General features: G+C 46.2%; 1 protein-coding gene across 1 annotated transcript in view; it reads left to right on the forward strand.

Moving 5' to 3' along the window:
* Nucleotides 1–18,915, forward strand: part of zbtb47b (zinc finger and BTB domain containing 47b) — a 95,002-nt gene that overhangs the window by 67,117 nt on the left and 8,970 nt on the right. Inside the window, 2 exon segments of the mRNA XM_071327929.1 lie at nt 5,391–5,506; nt 10,951–11,095. Of these exon segments, the coding sequence (XP_071184030.1) occupies nt 5,391–5,506; nt 10,951–11,095 (261 nt within the window).

The raw sequence follows: 18,915 nt of genomic DNA on the forward strand, positions 1-18,915 counted from the left end.
TTCGCAGCTAGCTAGCTGCAAACCGTGTGACGATTGGCTTACGTCGACCCCGGAGCATACTCAAATCATCCTGGAGCTAGCCAGCTGAGGAGTTCCATCACCATCCGGACACGTTTCTTTTGTTGCTGCTGCAGATACGGAACCCCACCGGGCCTTCACGTCTGACTGCCGACGTTATCTGCCCGAGGGATTTATCCAACTGGCACCTCCGTCCCGACGTTACCTGAACGCTCACCTGAGGCCCGCTAATCGTTAGCTGTCTTATCGGCTGCTACCTGAATAAGCATACCGGACAACTATTATTTATTTTTATTTTTATTTTTTATTTATTTTTTTTCTCCTTGGGTCACTATATCTATTCTGCCAATTTGGATTGATCCCCTCTTCCACACGGAACCCCACTACACGGAACCCCACTAACTTACCGACGGAAACGCACAAGGTATCTACAAACAGACCTCCATCCCATGCTGCTACCGAGAGCCACATACCCGGCCAGCTGTCTGGATCGCCACGACCCCAACCAACCTCTACTCACTGGACCCTTATTGATCACCCGATTAAGCATGCCTCTCCTTAATGTAAATATGCCTTGTCCATTGCTGTTCTGGTTAATGTTTATTGGCTTATTTCACTGTAGAGATTCTAGCCCTGTTCACTATACCATATCCAACCTCTCAGTTCCACCACCCACATATGCGATGACATCACCTGGTTTCAATGATGTTTCTAGAGACAATATCTCTCTCATCATCACTCAATACCTAGGTCTACCTCCACTGTATTCACATCCTACCATACCTTTGTCTGTACATTATTCCTTTAAACTATTTTATCGCCCCCAGAAACCTCCTCTTACTCTCTGCTCCAGTAGCTCTAGGCGACCAATTCTCATAGCTTTTAGCCGTACCCTTATCCTACTCCTCCTCTGTTCCTCTGGTGATGTAGAGGTGAATCCAGGCCCTGCAGTACCTGGCTCCACTCCTATTCCCCAGGCGCTCTCTTTTGATGACTTCTGTAACCGTAATAGCCTTGGCTTCATGCATGTTAACATTAGAAGCCTCCTCCCTAAGTTTGTTTTGTTCACTGCTTTAGCACACTCTGCCAACCCGGATGTTTTAGCCGTGTCTGAATCCTGGCTTAGAAAGACCACCAAAAACTCAGATATTTTCATCCCCAATTACAAGATTTTCAGACAAGATAGAACGGCCAAAGGGGGCGGTGTTGCAATCTACTGCAAAGACTGCCTGCAGAGTTCTGTCTTACTATCCAGGTCTGTTCCCAAACAATTTGAACTTCTACTTTTAAAAATCCACCTCTCTAAAAACAAGTCTCTCACCGTTGCCGCCTGCTATAGACCACCCTCTGCCCCCAGCTGTGCTCTGGACACTATATGTGAACTGATTGCCCCCCATCTATCTTCAGAGTTCGTGCTGCTAGGCGACCTAAATTTGAACATGCTCAAAACCCCAGCCACCCTACAATCTAAGCTTGATGCCCTCAATCTCACACAAATTATCAATGAACCTACCAGGTACCACCCCAATTCCGTAAACTCGGGTACCCTCATAGATATCATCCTAACAAACTTGCCCTCCAAATACACCTCTGCTGTTTTCAACCAAGATCTCAGCGATCACTGCCTCATTGCCTGTATCCGTAATGGGTCAGCGGTCAAACGACCTCCACTCATCACTGTCAAACGCTCCCTGAAACACTTCAGCGAGCAGGCCTTTCTAATCGACCTGGCCGGGGTATCCTGGAAGGATATCGATCTCATCCCGTCAGTAGAGGATGCCTGGTCATTTTTTAAAAATGCCTTCCTCACCATCTTGAATAAGCATGCCCCATTCAAGAAATTTAGAACCAGGAACAGATATAGCCCTTGGTTCTCTCCTGACCTGACTGCCCTTAACCAACAGAAAAACATCCTATGGCGTTCTGCATTAGCATCGAACAGCCCCCGTGATATGCAACTTTTCAGGGAAGCCAGAAACCAATATACACAGGTAGTTAGAACAGCCAAGGCTAGCTTTTTCAAGCAGAAATTTGCTTCCTGCAACACAAATTCAAAAAAGTTCTGGGACACCGTAAAGTCCATGGAGAATAAGAACACCTCCTCCCAGCTTCCAACCGCTCTGAAGATAGGAAACACTGTCACCACCGACAAATCCACTATAATTGAGAATTTCAATAAGCATTTTTCCACGGCTGGCCATGCTTTCCATCTGGCTGCCCCTACCCCGGACAACAGCACTGCCCTCCCCTCTGCTACTCGCCCAAGCTTCCCCCATTTCTCTTTCTCCCAAATACAGTCAGCTGATGTCCTAAATGAGCTGCAAAATCTGGACCCTTACAAATCAGCCGGGCTAGATAATCTGGACCCTTTCTTTCTAAAACTATCTGCTGAAATTGTTGCCACCCCTATTACTAGCCTCTTCAACCTCTCTTTCGTGTCGTCCGAGATCCCCAAAGATTGGAAAGCAGCTGCGGTTATCCCCCTCTTCAAAGGGGGGGACACCCTTGACCCTAACTGCTACAGACCTATATCTATCCTACCCTGCCTTTCTAAGGTCTTCGAAAGCCAAGTCAACAAACAGATTACCGACCATTTCGAATCCCACCACACCTTCTCCGCTATGCAATCTGGTTTCAGAGCTGGTCATGGGTGCACCTCAGCCACGCTCAAGGTCATAAACGACATCGTAACCGCCATCGATAGGAAACAATACTGTGCAGCCGTATTCATTGACCTGGCCAAGGCTTTTGACTCTGTCAATCACCACATCCTCATTGGCAGACTCGACAGCCTTGGTTTCTCTAATGATTGCCTCGCCTGGTTCACCAACTACTTCTCTGATCGAGTTCAGTGTGTCAAATCGGAGGGTCTGTTGTCCGGGCCTCTGGCAGTCTCTATGGGGGTGCCACAGGGTTCAATTCTTGGACCGACTCTCTTCTCTGTATACATCAATGATGTCGCTCTTGCTGCTGGTGATTCTCTGATCCACCTCTACGCAGACGACACTATTCTGTATACTTCTGGCCCTTCTTTTGACACTGTGTTAACAACTCTCCAGGCGAGCTTCAATGCCATACAACTCTCCTTCCGTGGCCTCCAACTGCTCTTAAATACAAGTAAAACCAAATGCATGCTCTTCAACCGATCGCTGCCTGCCCCTGCCCGCCTGTCCAACATCACTACTTTGGACGGTTCTGACTTAGAATATGTGGACAACTACAAATACCTAGGTGTCTGGTTAGACTGTAAACTCTCCTTCCAGACTCACATCAAACATCTCCAATCCAAAGTCAAATCTAGAATTGGCTTCCTATTCCGCAACAAAGCATCCTTTACTCATGCTGCCAAACATACCCTTGTAAAACTGACCATCCTACCAATCCTCGACTTCGGTGATGTCATTTACAAAATAGCCTCCAAAACCCTACTCAATAAATTGGATGCAGTCTATCACAGTGCCATCCGTTTTGTCACCAAAGCCCCATATACTACCCACCACTGCGACCTGTACACTCTCGTTGGCTGGCCCTCGCTTCATACTCGTCGCCAAACCCACTGGTTCCAGGTCATCTACAAGACCCTGCTAGGTAAAGTCCCCCCTTATCTCTGCTCGCTGGTCACCATAGCAGCACCTATCTGTAGCACGCGCTCCAGCAGGTATATCTCTCTAGTCACCCCCAAAACCAATTCTTCCTTTGGACGCCTCTCCTTCCAGTTCTCTGCTGCCAATGACTGGAACGAACTACAAAAATCTCTGAAATTGGAAACACCTATCTCCCTCACTAGCTTTAAGCACCAGCTGTCAGAGCAGCTCATAGATTACTGCACCTGTACATAACCCATCTACAATTTAGCCCAAACAACTACCTCTTTACCTACTGTATTTATTTTATTAATTTATTTTGCTCCTTTGCACCCCATTATTTTCTGTCTCTACTTTGCACTTTCTTCCGCTGCAAACCAACCATTCCAGGGTTTTTTTTTAGTTTTATTTTACTTGCTGTGTTGTGTTTGGTTCACCTCCATGGCCTTTTATATTTTTATTTATTTATTTTATTTATTTATACATATATTTGTTTGCCTTCACCTCCCTTATCTCACCTCACTTGCTCACATTGTATATAGACTTATTTTTTTTTTTTCACTGTATTATTGACTATATGTTTGTTTTACTCCATGTGTAACTATGTGTTGTTGTATGTGTCGAACTGCTTTGCTTTATCTTGGCCAGGTCGCAATTGTAAATGAGAACGTGTTCTCAATTTGCCTACCTGGTTAAATAAAGGTTAAATAAAATAAAAAATAAATATATATATTTTTTTTTAATTATTATTATTTTTTTTAAATGACATCAGTTTGACAGTTTTTAAGCAAATTAAAAGCTGTGAAAACTACCCGACATGTTTCTGGTATGATTTCAGTTCGGTTGCGTGCTTAAACTGGAACAGAATATGGCAAAATATGAGCTTGACATATCGTAATCCGAACAGGGTGGGAATGAGTCAGACTGGATGGGGGCAGCGGGGGAATGGGTCAGACTGGATGGGGGCAGCGGGGGAATGGGTCAGACTGGATGGGGGCAGCGGGGGAATGGGTCAGACTGGATGGGGGCAGCGTGGGAATGGGTCAGACTGGATGGGGGCAGCGGGGGAATGGGTCAGACTGGATGGGGGCAGCAGGGGAATGGGTCAGACTGGATGGGGGCAGCGTGGGAATGGGTCAGACTGGATGGGGGCAGCGGGGGAGTGGGTCAGAGTGGATGGGGACGGAGGAATGTGTCAGAGTGGATGGGGACTGAGAGGGGGAATGGGTCAGAGTGGATGGGGACGGAGGAATGTGTCAGAGTGGATGGGGACTGAGGGGGGAATGGGTCAGACTGGATGGGGACTGAGGCGGGGGTGAATCAGACTGGATGGGGACGGAGGCGGGGGTGGGTCAGACTGGATGGGGACGGAGGGGGGGAATGGGTCAGACTGGATGGGGACAGGGGGGGGAATGGGTCAGACTGGATGGGGACTGGGGGGGGATGGGTCAGACTGGATGTGGACTGAGGGGGGGAATGGGTAAGACTGGATGGGGACTGAGGGGAAGAAGGTATCAGACTGGATGGGGACGGAGGGGGGGAAGGTATCAGGCTGGATGGGGACGGAGGGGGGGAATGGGTCAGACTGGTCAGTAGTAGTAAAGATACTGTAATCAGTGAATATGATAGTAGGTCAGTAGTAGTAAAGATAATGTAATCAGTGAATATGGTCCTGAAGAGAGACAATGATGTCTGATTTGTTTTCTGTGTAGACATGCCTGTAACTGGTGATAGTTCTGTCTTACTGACTGTCTGTCTGTCTGTCTGTCTGTCTGTCTGTCTGTCTAGCCCACACCAAGGACATGCCGTTCACCTGTGAGACGTGTGGGAAGTCATTCAAGCGCGGCATGTCCCTAAAGGTTCACTCTCTGCAACACTCTGGAGAGAAGCCCTTCAAGTGTGAGGTTGTAAAGCCTTTCTCAAATCACCTCTACCCATAACCACACTGTAAACTACATTACCCTTCACCACACTATAAACTACTCTACCCATAACCACACTATAAACTACATTACCCATCACCACACGATAAACTACATTACCCATCACCACACGATAAACTACATTACCCATCACCACACTATAAACTACATTACCCATCACCACACTATAAACTACAATACCCATCACCACACTATAAACTACAACACCCATAACCACACTGTAAACTACATTACCCATCACCACACGATAAACTACAATACCCATCACCACACTATAAACTACAATACCCATCACCACACTATAAACTACATTACCCATCACCACACTATAAACTACATTACCCATCACCACACTATAAACTACATTACCCATCACCACACTATAAACTACTCTACCCATCACCACACTATAAACTACATTACCCATCACCACAATATAAACTACAATACCCATCACCACACTATAAACTACAATACCCATCACCACACTATAAACTACAATACCCATCACCACACTATAAACTACAATACCCATCACCACAATATAAACTACATTACCCATCACCACACTATAAACTACATTACCCACCACCACACTATAAACTACGTTACCCATCACCACACTATAAACTACGTTACCCATCACCACACTATAAACTACGTTACCCATCACCACACTATAAACTACACTACCCATCACCACACTATAAACTACAGTACCCATCACCACACTATAAACTACAATACCCATCACCACACTATAAACTACCATGACCATCACCACACTATAAACTACAATACCCATCACCACACTATAAACTACAATACCCATCACCACACTAAACTACATTACCCATCACCACACTATAAACTACATTACCCATCACCACACTATAAACTACGTTACCCATCACCACACTATAAACTACGTTACCCATCACCACACTATAAACTGCATTACCCATCACCACACTATAAACTACAATACCCATCACCACACTATAAACTACATTACCCATCACCACACTATAAACTACATTACCCATCACCACACTATAAACTGAATTACCCATCACCACACTATAAACTACATTACCCATCACCACACGATAAACTACATTACCCATCACCACACTATAAACTACATTACCCATCATCACACTATAAACTACAATACACATTACCACGCTATAAACTACATTACCCATCACCACGCTACAAACTAGATTACCCATAACCACACTATAAACCACAATACCCATAACCACACTATAAACTACAATACCCATCGCCACACTATAAACTACAATACCCATAACCACACTATAAACTACAATACCCATAACCACAATATAAACTACATTACACATCACCACACTATAAACTACAATACCCATCACCACACTATAAATTACAGTACCCAAAACCACACTATACACTACACTACCCATCACCACACTGTAAACTACTGTACCCATCACCACACTGTACACTACACTACCCATCACCACACTGTACACTACACTACCCATCACCACACTGTAAACTACAGTACCCATCACCACACTGTACACTACCCATCACCACACTGTACACTACACTACCCATCACCACACTGTACACTACACTATCCATCACCACACTGTACACTACACTACCCATCACCACACTGTACACTACACTACCCATCACCACACTGTACACTACACTACCCATCACCACACTGTACACTACACTACCCATCACCACACTGTACACTACACTACCCATCACCACACTGTACACTACACTACCCATCACCACACTGTACACTACACTACCCATCACCACACTGTACACTATACTACCCATCACCACACTGTACACTACACTACCCATCACCACACTGTACACTACACTACCCATCACCACACTATACACTACAGTACCCATCACCACACTGTACACTACACTACCCATCACCACACTGTACACTACACTACCCATCACCACACTGTACACTACACTACCCATCACCACACTGTACACTACACTACCCATCACCACACTGTACACTACACTACCCATCACCACACTATACACTACAGTACCCATCACCACACTGTACACTACACTACCCATCACCACACTATACACTACAGTACCCATCACCACACTGTACACTACACTACCCATCACCACACTGTACACTACCCATCACCATACTGTACACTACACTACCCATCACCACACTGTACACTACACTACCCATCACCACACTGTACACTACACTACCCATCACCACACTGTACACTACACTACCCACCACCACACTATAAACTACGTTACCCATCACCACACTATAAACTACGTTACCCATCACCACACTATAAACTACGTTACCCATCACCACACTATAAACTACACTACCCATCACCACACTATAAACTACCATACCCATCACCACAATATAAACTACAGTACCCATCACCACACTATAAACTACAATACCCATCACCACACTATAAACTACCATACCCATCACCACACTATAAACTACAATACCCATCACCACACTATAAACTACAATACCCATCACCACACTAAACTACATTACCCATCACCACACTATAAACTACATTACCCATCACCACACTATAAACTACGTTACCCATCACCACACTATAAACTACGTTACCCATCACCACACTATAAACTGCATTACCCATCACCACACTATAAACTACATTACCCATCACCACACTATAAACTACATTACCCATCACCACACTATAAACTACATTACCCATCACCACACTATAAACTGAATTACCCATCACCACACTATAAACTACATTACCCATCACCACACGATAAACTACATTACCCATCACCACACTATAAACTACATTACCCATCATCACACTATAAACTACAATACACATTACCACGCTATAAACTACATTACCCATCACCACGCTACAAACTAGATTACCCATAACCACACTATAAACCACAATACCCATAACCACACTATAAACTACAATACCCATCGCCACACTATAAACTACAATACCCATAACCACACTATAAACTACAATACCCATAACCACAATATAAACTACATTACACATCACCACACTATAAACTACAATACCCATCACCACACTATAAATTACAGTACCCAAAACCACACTATACACTACACTACCCATCACCACACTGTAAACTACTGTACCCATCACCACACTGTACACTACACTACCCATCACCACACTGTACACTACACTACCCATCACCACACTGTAAACTACAGTACCCATCACCACACTTTACACTACACTACCCATCACCACACTTTACACTACACTACCCATCACCACACTGTACACTACACTATCCATCACCACACTGTACACTACACTACCCATCACCACACTGTACACTACACTACCCATCACCACACTGTACACTACACTACCCATCACCACACTGTACACTACCCATCACCACACTGTACACTACACTACCCATCACCACACTGTACACTACACTACCCATCACCACACTGTACACTACACTACCCATCACCACACTGTACACTACCCATCACCACACTGTACACTACACTACCCATCACCACACTGTACACTACACTACCCATCACCACACTGTACACTACACTATCCATCACCACACTGTACACTACACTACCCATCACCACACTGTACACTACACTACCCATCACCACACTGTACACTACACTACCCATCACCACACTGTACACTACCCATCACCACACTGTACACTACACTACCCATCACCACACTGTACACTACACTACCCATCACCACACTATACACTACAGTACCCATCACCACACTGTACACTACACTACTCATCACCACACTGTACACTACCCATCACCATACTGTACACTACACTACCCATCACCACACTGTACACTACACTACCCATCACCACACTGTACACTACCCATCACCATACTGTACACTACACTACCCATCACCACACTGTACACTACACTACCCATCACCACACTGTACACTACACTACCCATCACCACACTGTACACTACACTACCCATCACCACACTGTACACTACACTACCCATCACCACACTGTACACTACACTACCCATCACCACACTGTACACTACACTACCCATCACCACACTGTACACTACACTACCCATCACCACACTGTACACTACACTACCCATCACCACACTGTACACTACACTACCCATCACCACACTGTACACTACCCATCACCACACTGTACACTACACTACCCATCACCACACTGTACACTACACTACCCATCACCACACTGTACACTACACTACCCATCACCACACTGTACACTACCCATCACCACACTGTACACTACACTACCCATCACCACACTGTACACTACACTACCCATCACCACACTGTACACTACACTACCCATCACCATACTGTACACTACACTACCCATCACCATACTGTACACTACTGTGATGTATGCGTGTGTGTGATGTGTGTGTGATGCATGTGTGTGTGATGTGCGTGTGTCTGATGTATGTGTGATGTCTGCGTGTGTGTGATGTGTGTGTGTGTCTTCCAGAACTGTAATGAGTGGTTCCAGTATTAGTACCAGCTGTCTCTCTCTGTCTCCCTATAGAACTGTAATGAGTGGTTCCAGTATTAGTACCAGCTGTCTCTCTCTGTCTCCCTATAGAACTGTAATGAGTGGTTCCAGTATTAGTACCAGCTGTCTCTCTCTGTCTCCCTATAGAACTGTAATGAGTGGTTCCAGTATTAGTACCAGCTGTCTCTCTCTGTCTCCCTATAGAACTGTAATGAGTGGTTCCAGTATTAGTACCAGCTGTCTCTCTCTGTCTCCCTATAGAACTGTAATGAGCGGTTCCAGTATTAGTACCAGCTGTCTCTCTCTGTCTCCCTATAGAACTGTAATGAGCGGTTCCAGTATTAGTACCAGCTGTCTCTCTCTGTCTCCCTATAGAACTGTAATGAGTGGTTCCAGTATTAGTACCAGCTGTCTCTCTCTGTCTCCCTATAGAACTGTAATGAGTGGTTCCAGTATTAGTACCAGCTGTCTCTCTCTGTCTCCCTATAGAACTGTAATGAGCGGTTCCAGTATTAGTACCAGCTGTCTCTCTCTGTCTCCCTATAGAACTGTAATGAGTGGTTCCAGTATTAGTACCAGCTGTCTCTCTGTCTCCCTATAGAACTGTAATGAGCGGTTCCAGTATTAGTACCAGCTGTCTCTCTCTGTCTCCCTATAGAACTGTAATGAGCGGTTCCAGTATTAGTACCAGCTGTCTCTCTGTCTCCCTATAGAACTGTAATGAGTGGTTCCAGTATTAGTACCAGCTGTCTCTCTCTGTCTCCCTATAGAACTGTAATGAGCGGTTCCAGTATAAGTACCAGCTGCGCTCCCACATGTCCATCCACATCGGACACAAACAGTTCATGTGCCAGTGGTGCGGCAAGGACTTCAACATGAAGCAGTACTTTGACGAACACATGAAGACACACACTGGTATGTATAGATACGCACACACATTTACTGGGCGGCAGGGTAGCCTCGTGGTTAGAGCATTGGACTAGTAACCGAAAGGTTGCAAGATCGAATCCCCGAGCTGACAAGGTAAAAATGTGTCGTTCTGCCCCTGAACAAGGCAGTTAACCCACTGTTCCTAGACCGTCATTGAAAATAAGAATTTGTTCTTAACTGACTTGCCTAGTTAAATAAAGGTTAAAAAAAAACACACATTTACATGTTAGTCATTTAGCAGATGCTCTTATCCAGAGCCAATTACAGTCAGTGCATTCATCTGAAACTAGTTGGGACAACCACATTTCGCAGATAGAAAGTATAGCTATCAGCCGAGTCAGAGCTAGATGGGGACGGGGGTTAAGCTCCAGTGCTGGTTATGTGTTTTTTAGGTGAGGAGGATTAATTAAGGTACTCAGATATTAAGATATTCAGATGTTTTCAGAAGATGGACAGAGACTCTGCTGTCCTAGCGTCAGGGGGGATATGGACAGGGACTCTGCTGTCCTAGCTTCAGGGGGAAGATGGACAGGGACTCTGCTGTCCTAGCTTCAGGGGGAAGATGGACAGGGACTCTGCTGTCCTAGCTTCAGGGGGAAGATGGACAGGGACTCTGCTGTCCTAGCGTCAGGGGGAAGATGGACAGGGACTCTGCTGTCCTAGCTTCAGGGGGAAGATGGACAGGGACTCTGCTGTCCTAGCTTCAGGGGGAAGATGGACAGGGACTCTGCTGTCCTAGCTTCAGGGGGGAGATGGACAGGGACTCTGCTGTCCTAGCGTCAGGGGGAAGATGGACAGGGACTCTGCTGTCCTAGCGTCAGGGGGAAGATGGACAGGGACTCTGCTGACTAACACTGTAACACTATAACACTGTAACACTATAACACTGTAACACTGTAACACTGTAACACTATAACACTATAACACTATAACACTATAACACTGTAACACTATAACACTATAACACTATAACACTGTAACACTGTAACACTGTAACACTGTACCACTCAATAATATCAGCTCCCCTCAACTGCCCCTCAGAGTAAATATCAGCTCCCCTCAACTGCCCTCAGAGTAAATATCAGCTCCCCTCAACTGCCCTCAGAGTAAATATCAGCTCCCCTCAACTGCCCTCAGAGTAAATATCAGCTCCCCTCAACTGCCCTCAGAGTAAATATCAGCTCCCCTCAACTGCCCTCAGAGTAAATATCAGCTCCCCTCAACTGCCCTCAGAGTAAATATCAGCTCCCCTCAACTGCCCTCAGAGTAAATATCAGCTCCCCTCAACTGCCCTCAGAGTAAATATCAGCTCCCCTCAACTGCCCTCAGAGTAAATATCAGCTCCCCTCAACTGCCCTCAGAGTAAATATCAGCTCCCCTCAACTGCCCTCAGAGTAAATATCAGCTCCCCTCAACTGCCCTCAGAGTAAATATAACCCCCCCTCAACTGCCCTCAGAGTAAATATCAGCTCCCCTCAACTGCCCTCAGAGTAAATATCAGCTCCCCTCAACTGCCCTCAGAGTAAATATCAGCTCCCCTCAACTGCCCTCAGAGTAAATATCAGCTCCCCTCAACTGCCCTCAGAGTAAATATCAGCTCCCCTCAACTGCCCTCAGAGTAAATATAACCCCCCCTCAACTGCCCTCAGAGTAAATATCAGCTCCCCTCAACTGCCCTCAGAGTAAATATCAGCTCCCCTCAACTGCCCTCAGAGTAAATATAACCCCCCCTCAACTGCCCTCAGAGTAAATATCAGCTCCCCTCAACTGCCCTCAGAGTAAATATCAGCTCCCCTCAACTGCCCTCAGAGTAAATATCAGCCCGCACTGAGAAGCACCACATTGAACTTCACTGAACTTTCTAGAGTTTTCCCCATTAGTTAACACTGTCAATGTTTCCATTTCCTGTTAGAATTGTGATTGAATCAAAGCAATATTAGCCACTTTCAATGGAACATAACGAAACGAAACAAACTATGCAAGACTTAGCATGAAAAACTAACTATGCAAGAGATTTTGAACACATCGGAGTAGGATTCTATTGCATTGATATGCATGACTTGCCCGTACTCTACATAGACCGGTGAGGCATAACCAATCAGAGCTGCAGTAGGTCAGGCCTATACTCTACATAGACCGGTGAGGCATAACCAATCAGAGCTGCAGTAGGTCAGGCCTATACTCTACATAGACCGGTGAGGCATAACCAATCAGAGCTGCAGTAGGTCAGGCCTATACTCTACATAGACCGGTGAGGCATAACCAATCAGAGCTGCAGTAGGTCAGGCCTATACTCTACATAGACCGGTGAGGCATAACCAATCAGAGCTGCAGTAGGTCAGGCCTATACTCTACATAGACCGGTGAGGCATAACCAATCAGAGCTGCAGTAGGTCAGGCCTATACTCTACATAGACCGATGAGGCATAACCAATCAGAGCTGCAGTAGGTCAGGCCTATACTCTACACAGACCGGTGAGGCATAACCAATCAGAGCTGCAGTAGGTCAGGCCTATACTCTACATAGACCGGTGAGGCGTAACCAATCAGAGCTGCAGTAGGCCTTTTTGCAAATAGACCATTACCATATATGGATCTGTGCCATTCACTTTGAACTGGACTGTGTTTACAGCATGAGCGGTAGTGAGTAGATGCACTTGTTCTGAGATCATGTGAGAGCTGCATGTAGCCTCGTGGGCCCAGTTCTAGATCATTTGTAGTCACCAATGGGGGAGTGATTGCTTCCTACAAGAGCACAAAACGTGGACATTTCGAAGCGTCTTTGAAAAGCAAGTCGGATAAAGAGCTTTTTCTTTTGTCTTAAAGGTGCAGTGATTCATTTTTTTGTCGTTTTTTATTTTTAAATTTTTTTGTGGGGGTTGTTGTATAAACTAAGTAGCCAATAGACAGTAGCATACTTTTTCTGAATCTCTGTAATAATGGTATGGGAAAAATAATGCATTTTATTTTGTAAAGTGGTTTCTTGTCAAACAACATTTTCAATCACATCCTTATCTGAAGGACATGTGGATAAACAGGTTAATGTCAAGCCCTGCATGTTTATTTCAAAAGTCTCATGGAATGTAGGACTACATTGAACACCACACACTGTCTGCTACTGTAGGCTGGATGATATATATTTCCATGTTAAAATGTTATGGGATGCATTTTATCCATTGTTTTTGATGGTAGTGTCACGACTTCCACCGAAGTCGGCTCCTCTCCTTGTTCGGGCGGCGTTTGGCGATCGACGTCACCGGCTTTCTAGCCATCGCCGCTCCATTTCTCATTTTCCATTGGTTTTGTCTTGTTCCATTTCACACCTGGTTTTCATTCCATAATTATTGCATGTATTTAGTCCTCTGTTTCCCCTCCATGTCTTTGTGTGTAATTGTTTGTTGGTTTTGTGGATTATTGTCGGGCGCTTTACTTTTGTTCCGTGTTTTTGGCACATTGTTGTTGTTATGTGCTGTGTATTTTGGAACGGACTTCCAGTGCGCCTGTTCACTACACGCTGCTCTCCTGCACCTGACTTCTCCTCCCGTACACACCATTGACAGGTAGACCACTCTGGTAGGCCTACTTTGTGATCAAATAGCCACAGTAGCCTAGTTGACGACTGTCTGAAACTATAGCTTAAAGCGGGTACAGCCTCAGTGTTCACAATAAAAGTGCACAGGAAGTCGCACAGAATTTTCACAACGTTCAAGTTTGCGCTCAGCAGACCGGAAAGTTGCTCAGTGCCGAAAAAAATGAGAGGGAACGTTGGTGACGAGTACAATTTTTTTGTCTTTATCTGTTGTGGTCTAGTACTGTGTTTTGCTAGCTAGGGCCGTCTACTTTACGTGTTTCCTGTTTTCCCAGTGAACTGCTGACTGATCATCATTTGCAGTTAGTTGTTGACACATCAACCAGGATTAAGGGGAAGGGCAATGTGTTACTGTTGTTGTGTTGGTAATCAGAGGCTGTATTGGAGGGGGAGTGGTTTCACCTCCTAGGCAATCAGTAATTAGTACAGGGAGGTGGGCTCTCCACCTCTGCTAGACAATTAGGAATTATTTTTAGTTCTTCAGTCTCCCCTGGTTTCTCCGTGTAAGCGGTGGTCGTGTCAGCAAAACTAAGACCGTCTTCGAGGAAGGCTCCACATCACTCTCTCTCTCAAGTATCTTACCTAGTTATTTTCTGATTATCTCATTTTGCTCTTTTGTAGCTTTGTCAACTATGTGTGTGTTTTCTATCCCAGTTCGCTTCTTTCCCTGTAGGCTTTACTTGGCTGCAACCCATCTAGTTTAGTGTACCCCTGGTGCACAACCCTTTTGGGAACTGCCCTTCAGTCCTTTAACTTTTTGGCCCTGACGGAGACATGGATCTCCCCAGAGAACAGTGCTGCTCTCTCCATCTCACTATGTGTTCTCTCATAGTCTGAGAGCATCCGGTCGTCGCGGTGGTGGCACCGGTCTACTCATTTCTCCTAACTGGAGATGGTCTCTTTTCTTCCTCTCCCACCTGTCCATCTCCTCATTTTGTATTCCATCGTGTCACTGTCATTTGTCCACTTAAGCTTAACATTATTATCCAGGTGCCCTTGGAGAGTTCCTCAATGAGCTTGACGCCTTGATATGCTCATTTCCTGACGATGGCTCACCGCTCTTAGTACTTGGTGACTTCAACCTCCCGATGTCTGCCTTCGCTAAATTTCTTTCCAACTCTCTCTTTCCCCTCCTTTCCTCTTGACCCTTTCCCAGTCCCCTCCAACTCACAATGAATGCAATATGCTTGACCTCCTCTTTACTAGAGGCCTACTAATCTAACTGGAAACCCCCCCCCCCCCCCCCCCCAGGCTCCCGAGTGGTGCAGCTATCTAAGCACTGCATTTCAGTGCAAGAGGCATCACAACAGTCCCTGGTTCGAATCCAGGCTGTATCACATCCAGCCGTGATTGGGAGTCCAATAGGGTGGCGCACAATTGGCCCAGCGTCGTCCGGGTTTGGCCAGAGTAGGCCGTCATAGTAAATAAGAATTTGTTCTTAACTGACTTGCCTCGTTAACCTCCCCGGGATATGTGGGACTGCCCAACATCCAGTGAAAATGTAGAGTGCCAAATTCAAATAAATTACTATTAAAAATTTAACTTTCATGAAAATGTACATTTATTTGGCACGTTTGATCCAGAAAAACACCGGTTCCAACTCTGTCAACATGACTATCAAAGTTACCTGTAAGCTTTGTCCAAACATTTCAAACTACTTCCTAATAAACTTTAGGTATTTTTTTACGTAAATAATCTTTCAAATTTAAGACGGGATATAATGTGTTCAATTCCGGATGAAAACAATGTGTAACGCGACTCTAAGAAAGAACACACTTCCCTCTAGCCTTGTTTTGAACAGTGCTACTTATTAATTTCTCAAAGGAAAAACCTCAACCAATTTCTAAAGACTGTTGACATCCAATGGAAGCGATAGGAACTGCAAGAAAGTCGATTAGAAATCTGGATTCCTAATGAAAACCCATTGAAAAGAGAGTGACCTCCAAAAGAAAAATTCTGAATGGTTTGTCCTCTGGGTTTCGCCTGCCAAATAAGTTCTGTTATAGTCACAGACATGATTCAAACAGTTTTAGAAACTTCAGAGTGTTTTCTATCCAAATCTACTAATAATATGCATATCTTAGCTTCTGGGCGTGAGTAGCAGGCAGTTTAATTTGGGCACACTTTTCATCCAAAATTCCAAATGCTGCCCCCTATCCTAGAGAAGTTAAATAACTACTTTGTATCCATTCCTCCAACTCTTAGCCCCTACCCAGATTGTCACGCGCCGTCGCAATCTTTGCTCGCTGTCCCACTACTCTATCCTCTTCTATCCTATGATCTCTGCCTTCTGATAAATTATTCTCCCTCCTGTCTCCTGATTGTTGCCTCTGACTCTACTCCTTTCCTCCTGGCCGGCTCGGCCCACCCATCCTGAGTGATGTTGATGACATCCGCTCCTCATTCACTTAGCCTATTGGGACCAGGGACTTAGCCTATTGGGACCTTGGGACGCTACACCACCTTTTTCTCCCCTCTCTCCAGATGAAGTCCTGCAACTAGTGAGGTCTGGCCATACAACAACCTGCCTGCTCGACCCCCAACCCCTCCTCCGTTCTCCAGACCATCTCTGGAGGCCTTCTCCCATTTTTCTCCCATCAACTCTTCCCTGGCTGCGTCAACTCATCTGACGTCAAACTATAGACCTGTATCCTTCCTTTCTTTTCTTTCTCCTCTGTTCTCATCCTCCTAGATCTGTCCGCTGCCTTCGACACCGTGAACCATCAGATCCTCCTCTCCACCCTCTCAGGGCTGGGTGTCTCAGACTCTATCAGATCCTCCTCTCCACCCTCTCAGGACTGGGCGTCTCAGGCTCTATCAGATCCTCCTCTCCATCCTCTCAGGACTGGGTGTCTCAGGCTCTATCAGATCCTCCTCTCCACCCTCTCAGGGCTGGGTGTCTCAGCCTCTATCAGATCCTCCTCTCAGGGCTGGGTGTCTCAGGCTCTATCAGATCCTCCTCTCCACCCTCTCAGGGCTGGGTGTCTCAGACTCTATCAGATCCTCCTCTCCACCCTCTCAGGGCTGGGTGTCTCAGACTCTATCAGATCCTCCTCTCCACCCTCTCAGGCCTGGGTGTCTCAGGCTCTATCAGATCCTCCTCTCCACCCTCTCAGGACTGGGTGTCTCAGACTCTATCAGATCCTCCTCTCCACCCTCTCAAGGCTGGGTGTCTCAGTCTCTATCAGATCCTCCTCTCCATCCTCTCAGGGCTGGGTGTCTCAGGCTCTATCAGATCCTCCTCTCCACCCTCTCAGGGCTGGGTGTCTCAGACTCTATCAGATCCTCCTCTCCACCCTCTCAAGGCTGGGTGTCTCAGTCTCTATCAGATCCTCCTCTCCATCCTCTCAGGACTGGGTGTCTCAGGCTCTATCAGATCCTCCTCTCCATCCTCTCAGGGCTGGGTGTCTCAGACTCTATCAGATCCTCCTCTCCACCCTCTCAAGGCTGGGTGTCTCAGTCTCTATCAGATCCTCCTCTCCATCCTCTCAGGACTGGGTGTCTCAGACTCTATCAGATCCTCCTCTCCACCCTCTCAGGGCTGGGTGTCTCAGACTCTATCAGATCCTCTCCACCCTCTCAGGGCTGGGTGTCTCAGACTCTATCAGATCCTCCTCTCCACTCTCTCAAGGCTGGGTGTCTCAGACTCTATCAGATCCTCCTCTCCACCCTCTCAGGACTGGGTGTCTCAGGTTCTATCAGATCCTCCTCTCCACCCTCTCAGGGCTGGGTGTCTCAGGCTCTATCAGATCCTCCTCTCCACCCTCTCAGGACTGGGTGTCTCAGGTTCTATCAGATCCTCCTCTCCACCCTCTCAGGGCTGGGTGTCTCAGGCTCTATCAGATCCTCCTCTCCACCCTCTCAGGGATGGGCACAGTGTAGCCATCCCAGAGTACAAAGAACCTTGGCGTGACTCTGGACAACAACTTGTCGTTCTCTGCAAACATCAAAGCAGTGACCCGCTCCTGCAGGTTCATGCTCTATAACATCCGTAGAGTACGACCCTACCTCACACAGGAAGTGACGCAGGTCCTAATCCAGGCACTTGTCCTCTCCCGACAGGACTACTGCAACTTGCTGTTGTCAGGGCTCCCCGCTTGTGCCATCAAACCCCTGCAACTAATCCAGAACGCTGCAGCTCGCCTGGTTTTCAACCTTCCCAAGTTCTCCAACGTCACCCCGCTCCTCCGCACACCAAGAGGAACTGCCCCCCCCC

The sequence above is a fragment of the Salvelinus alpinus genome, chromosome 10 (genome assembly GCF_045679555.1).
Source record: "Salvelinus alpinus chromosome 10, SLU_Salpinus.1, whole genome shotgun sequence".
In the NCBI taxonomy this organism is placed as follows: domain Eukaryota; kingdom Metazoa; phylum Chordata; class Actinopteri; order Salmoniformes; family Salmonidae; genus Salvelinus; species Salvelinus alpinus.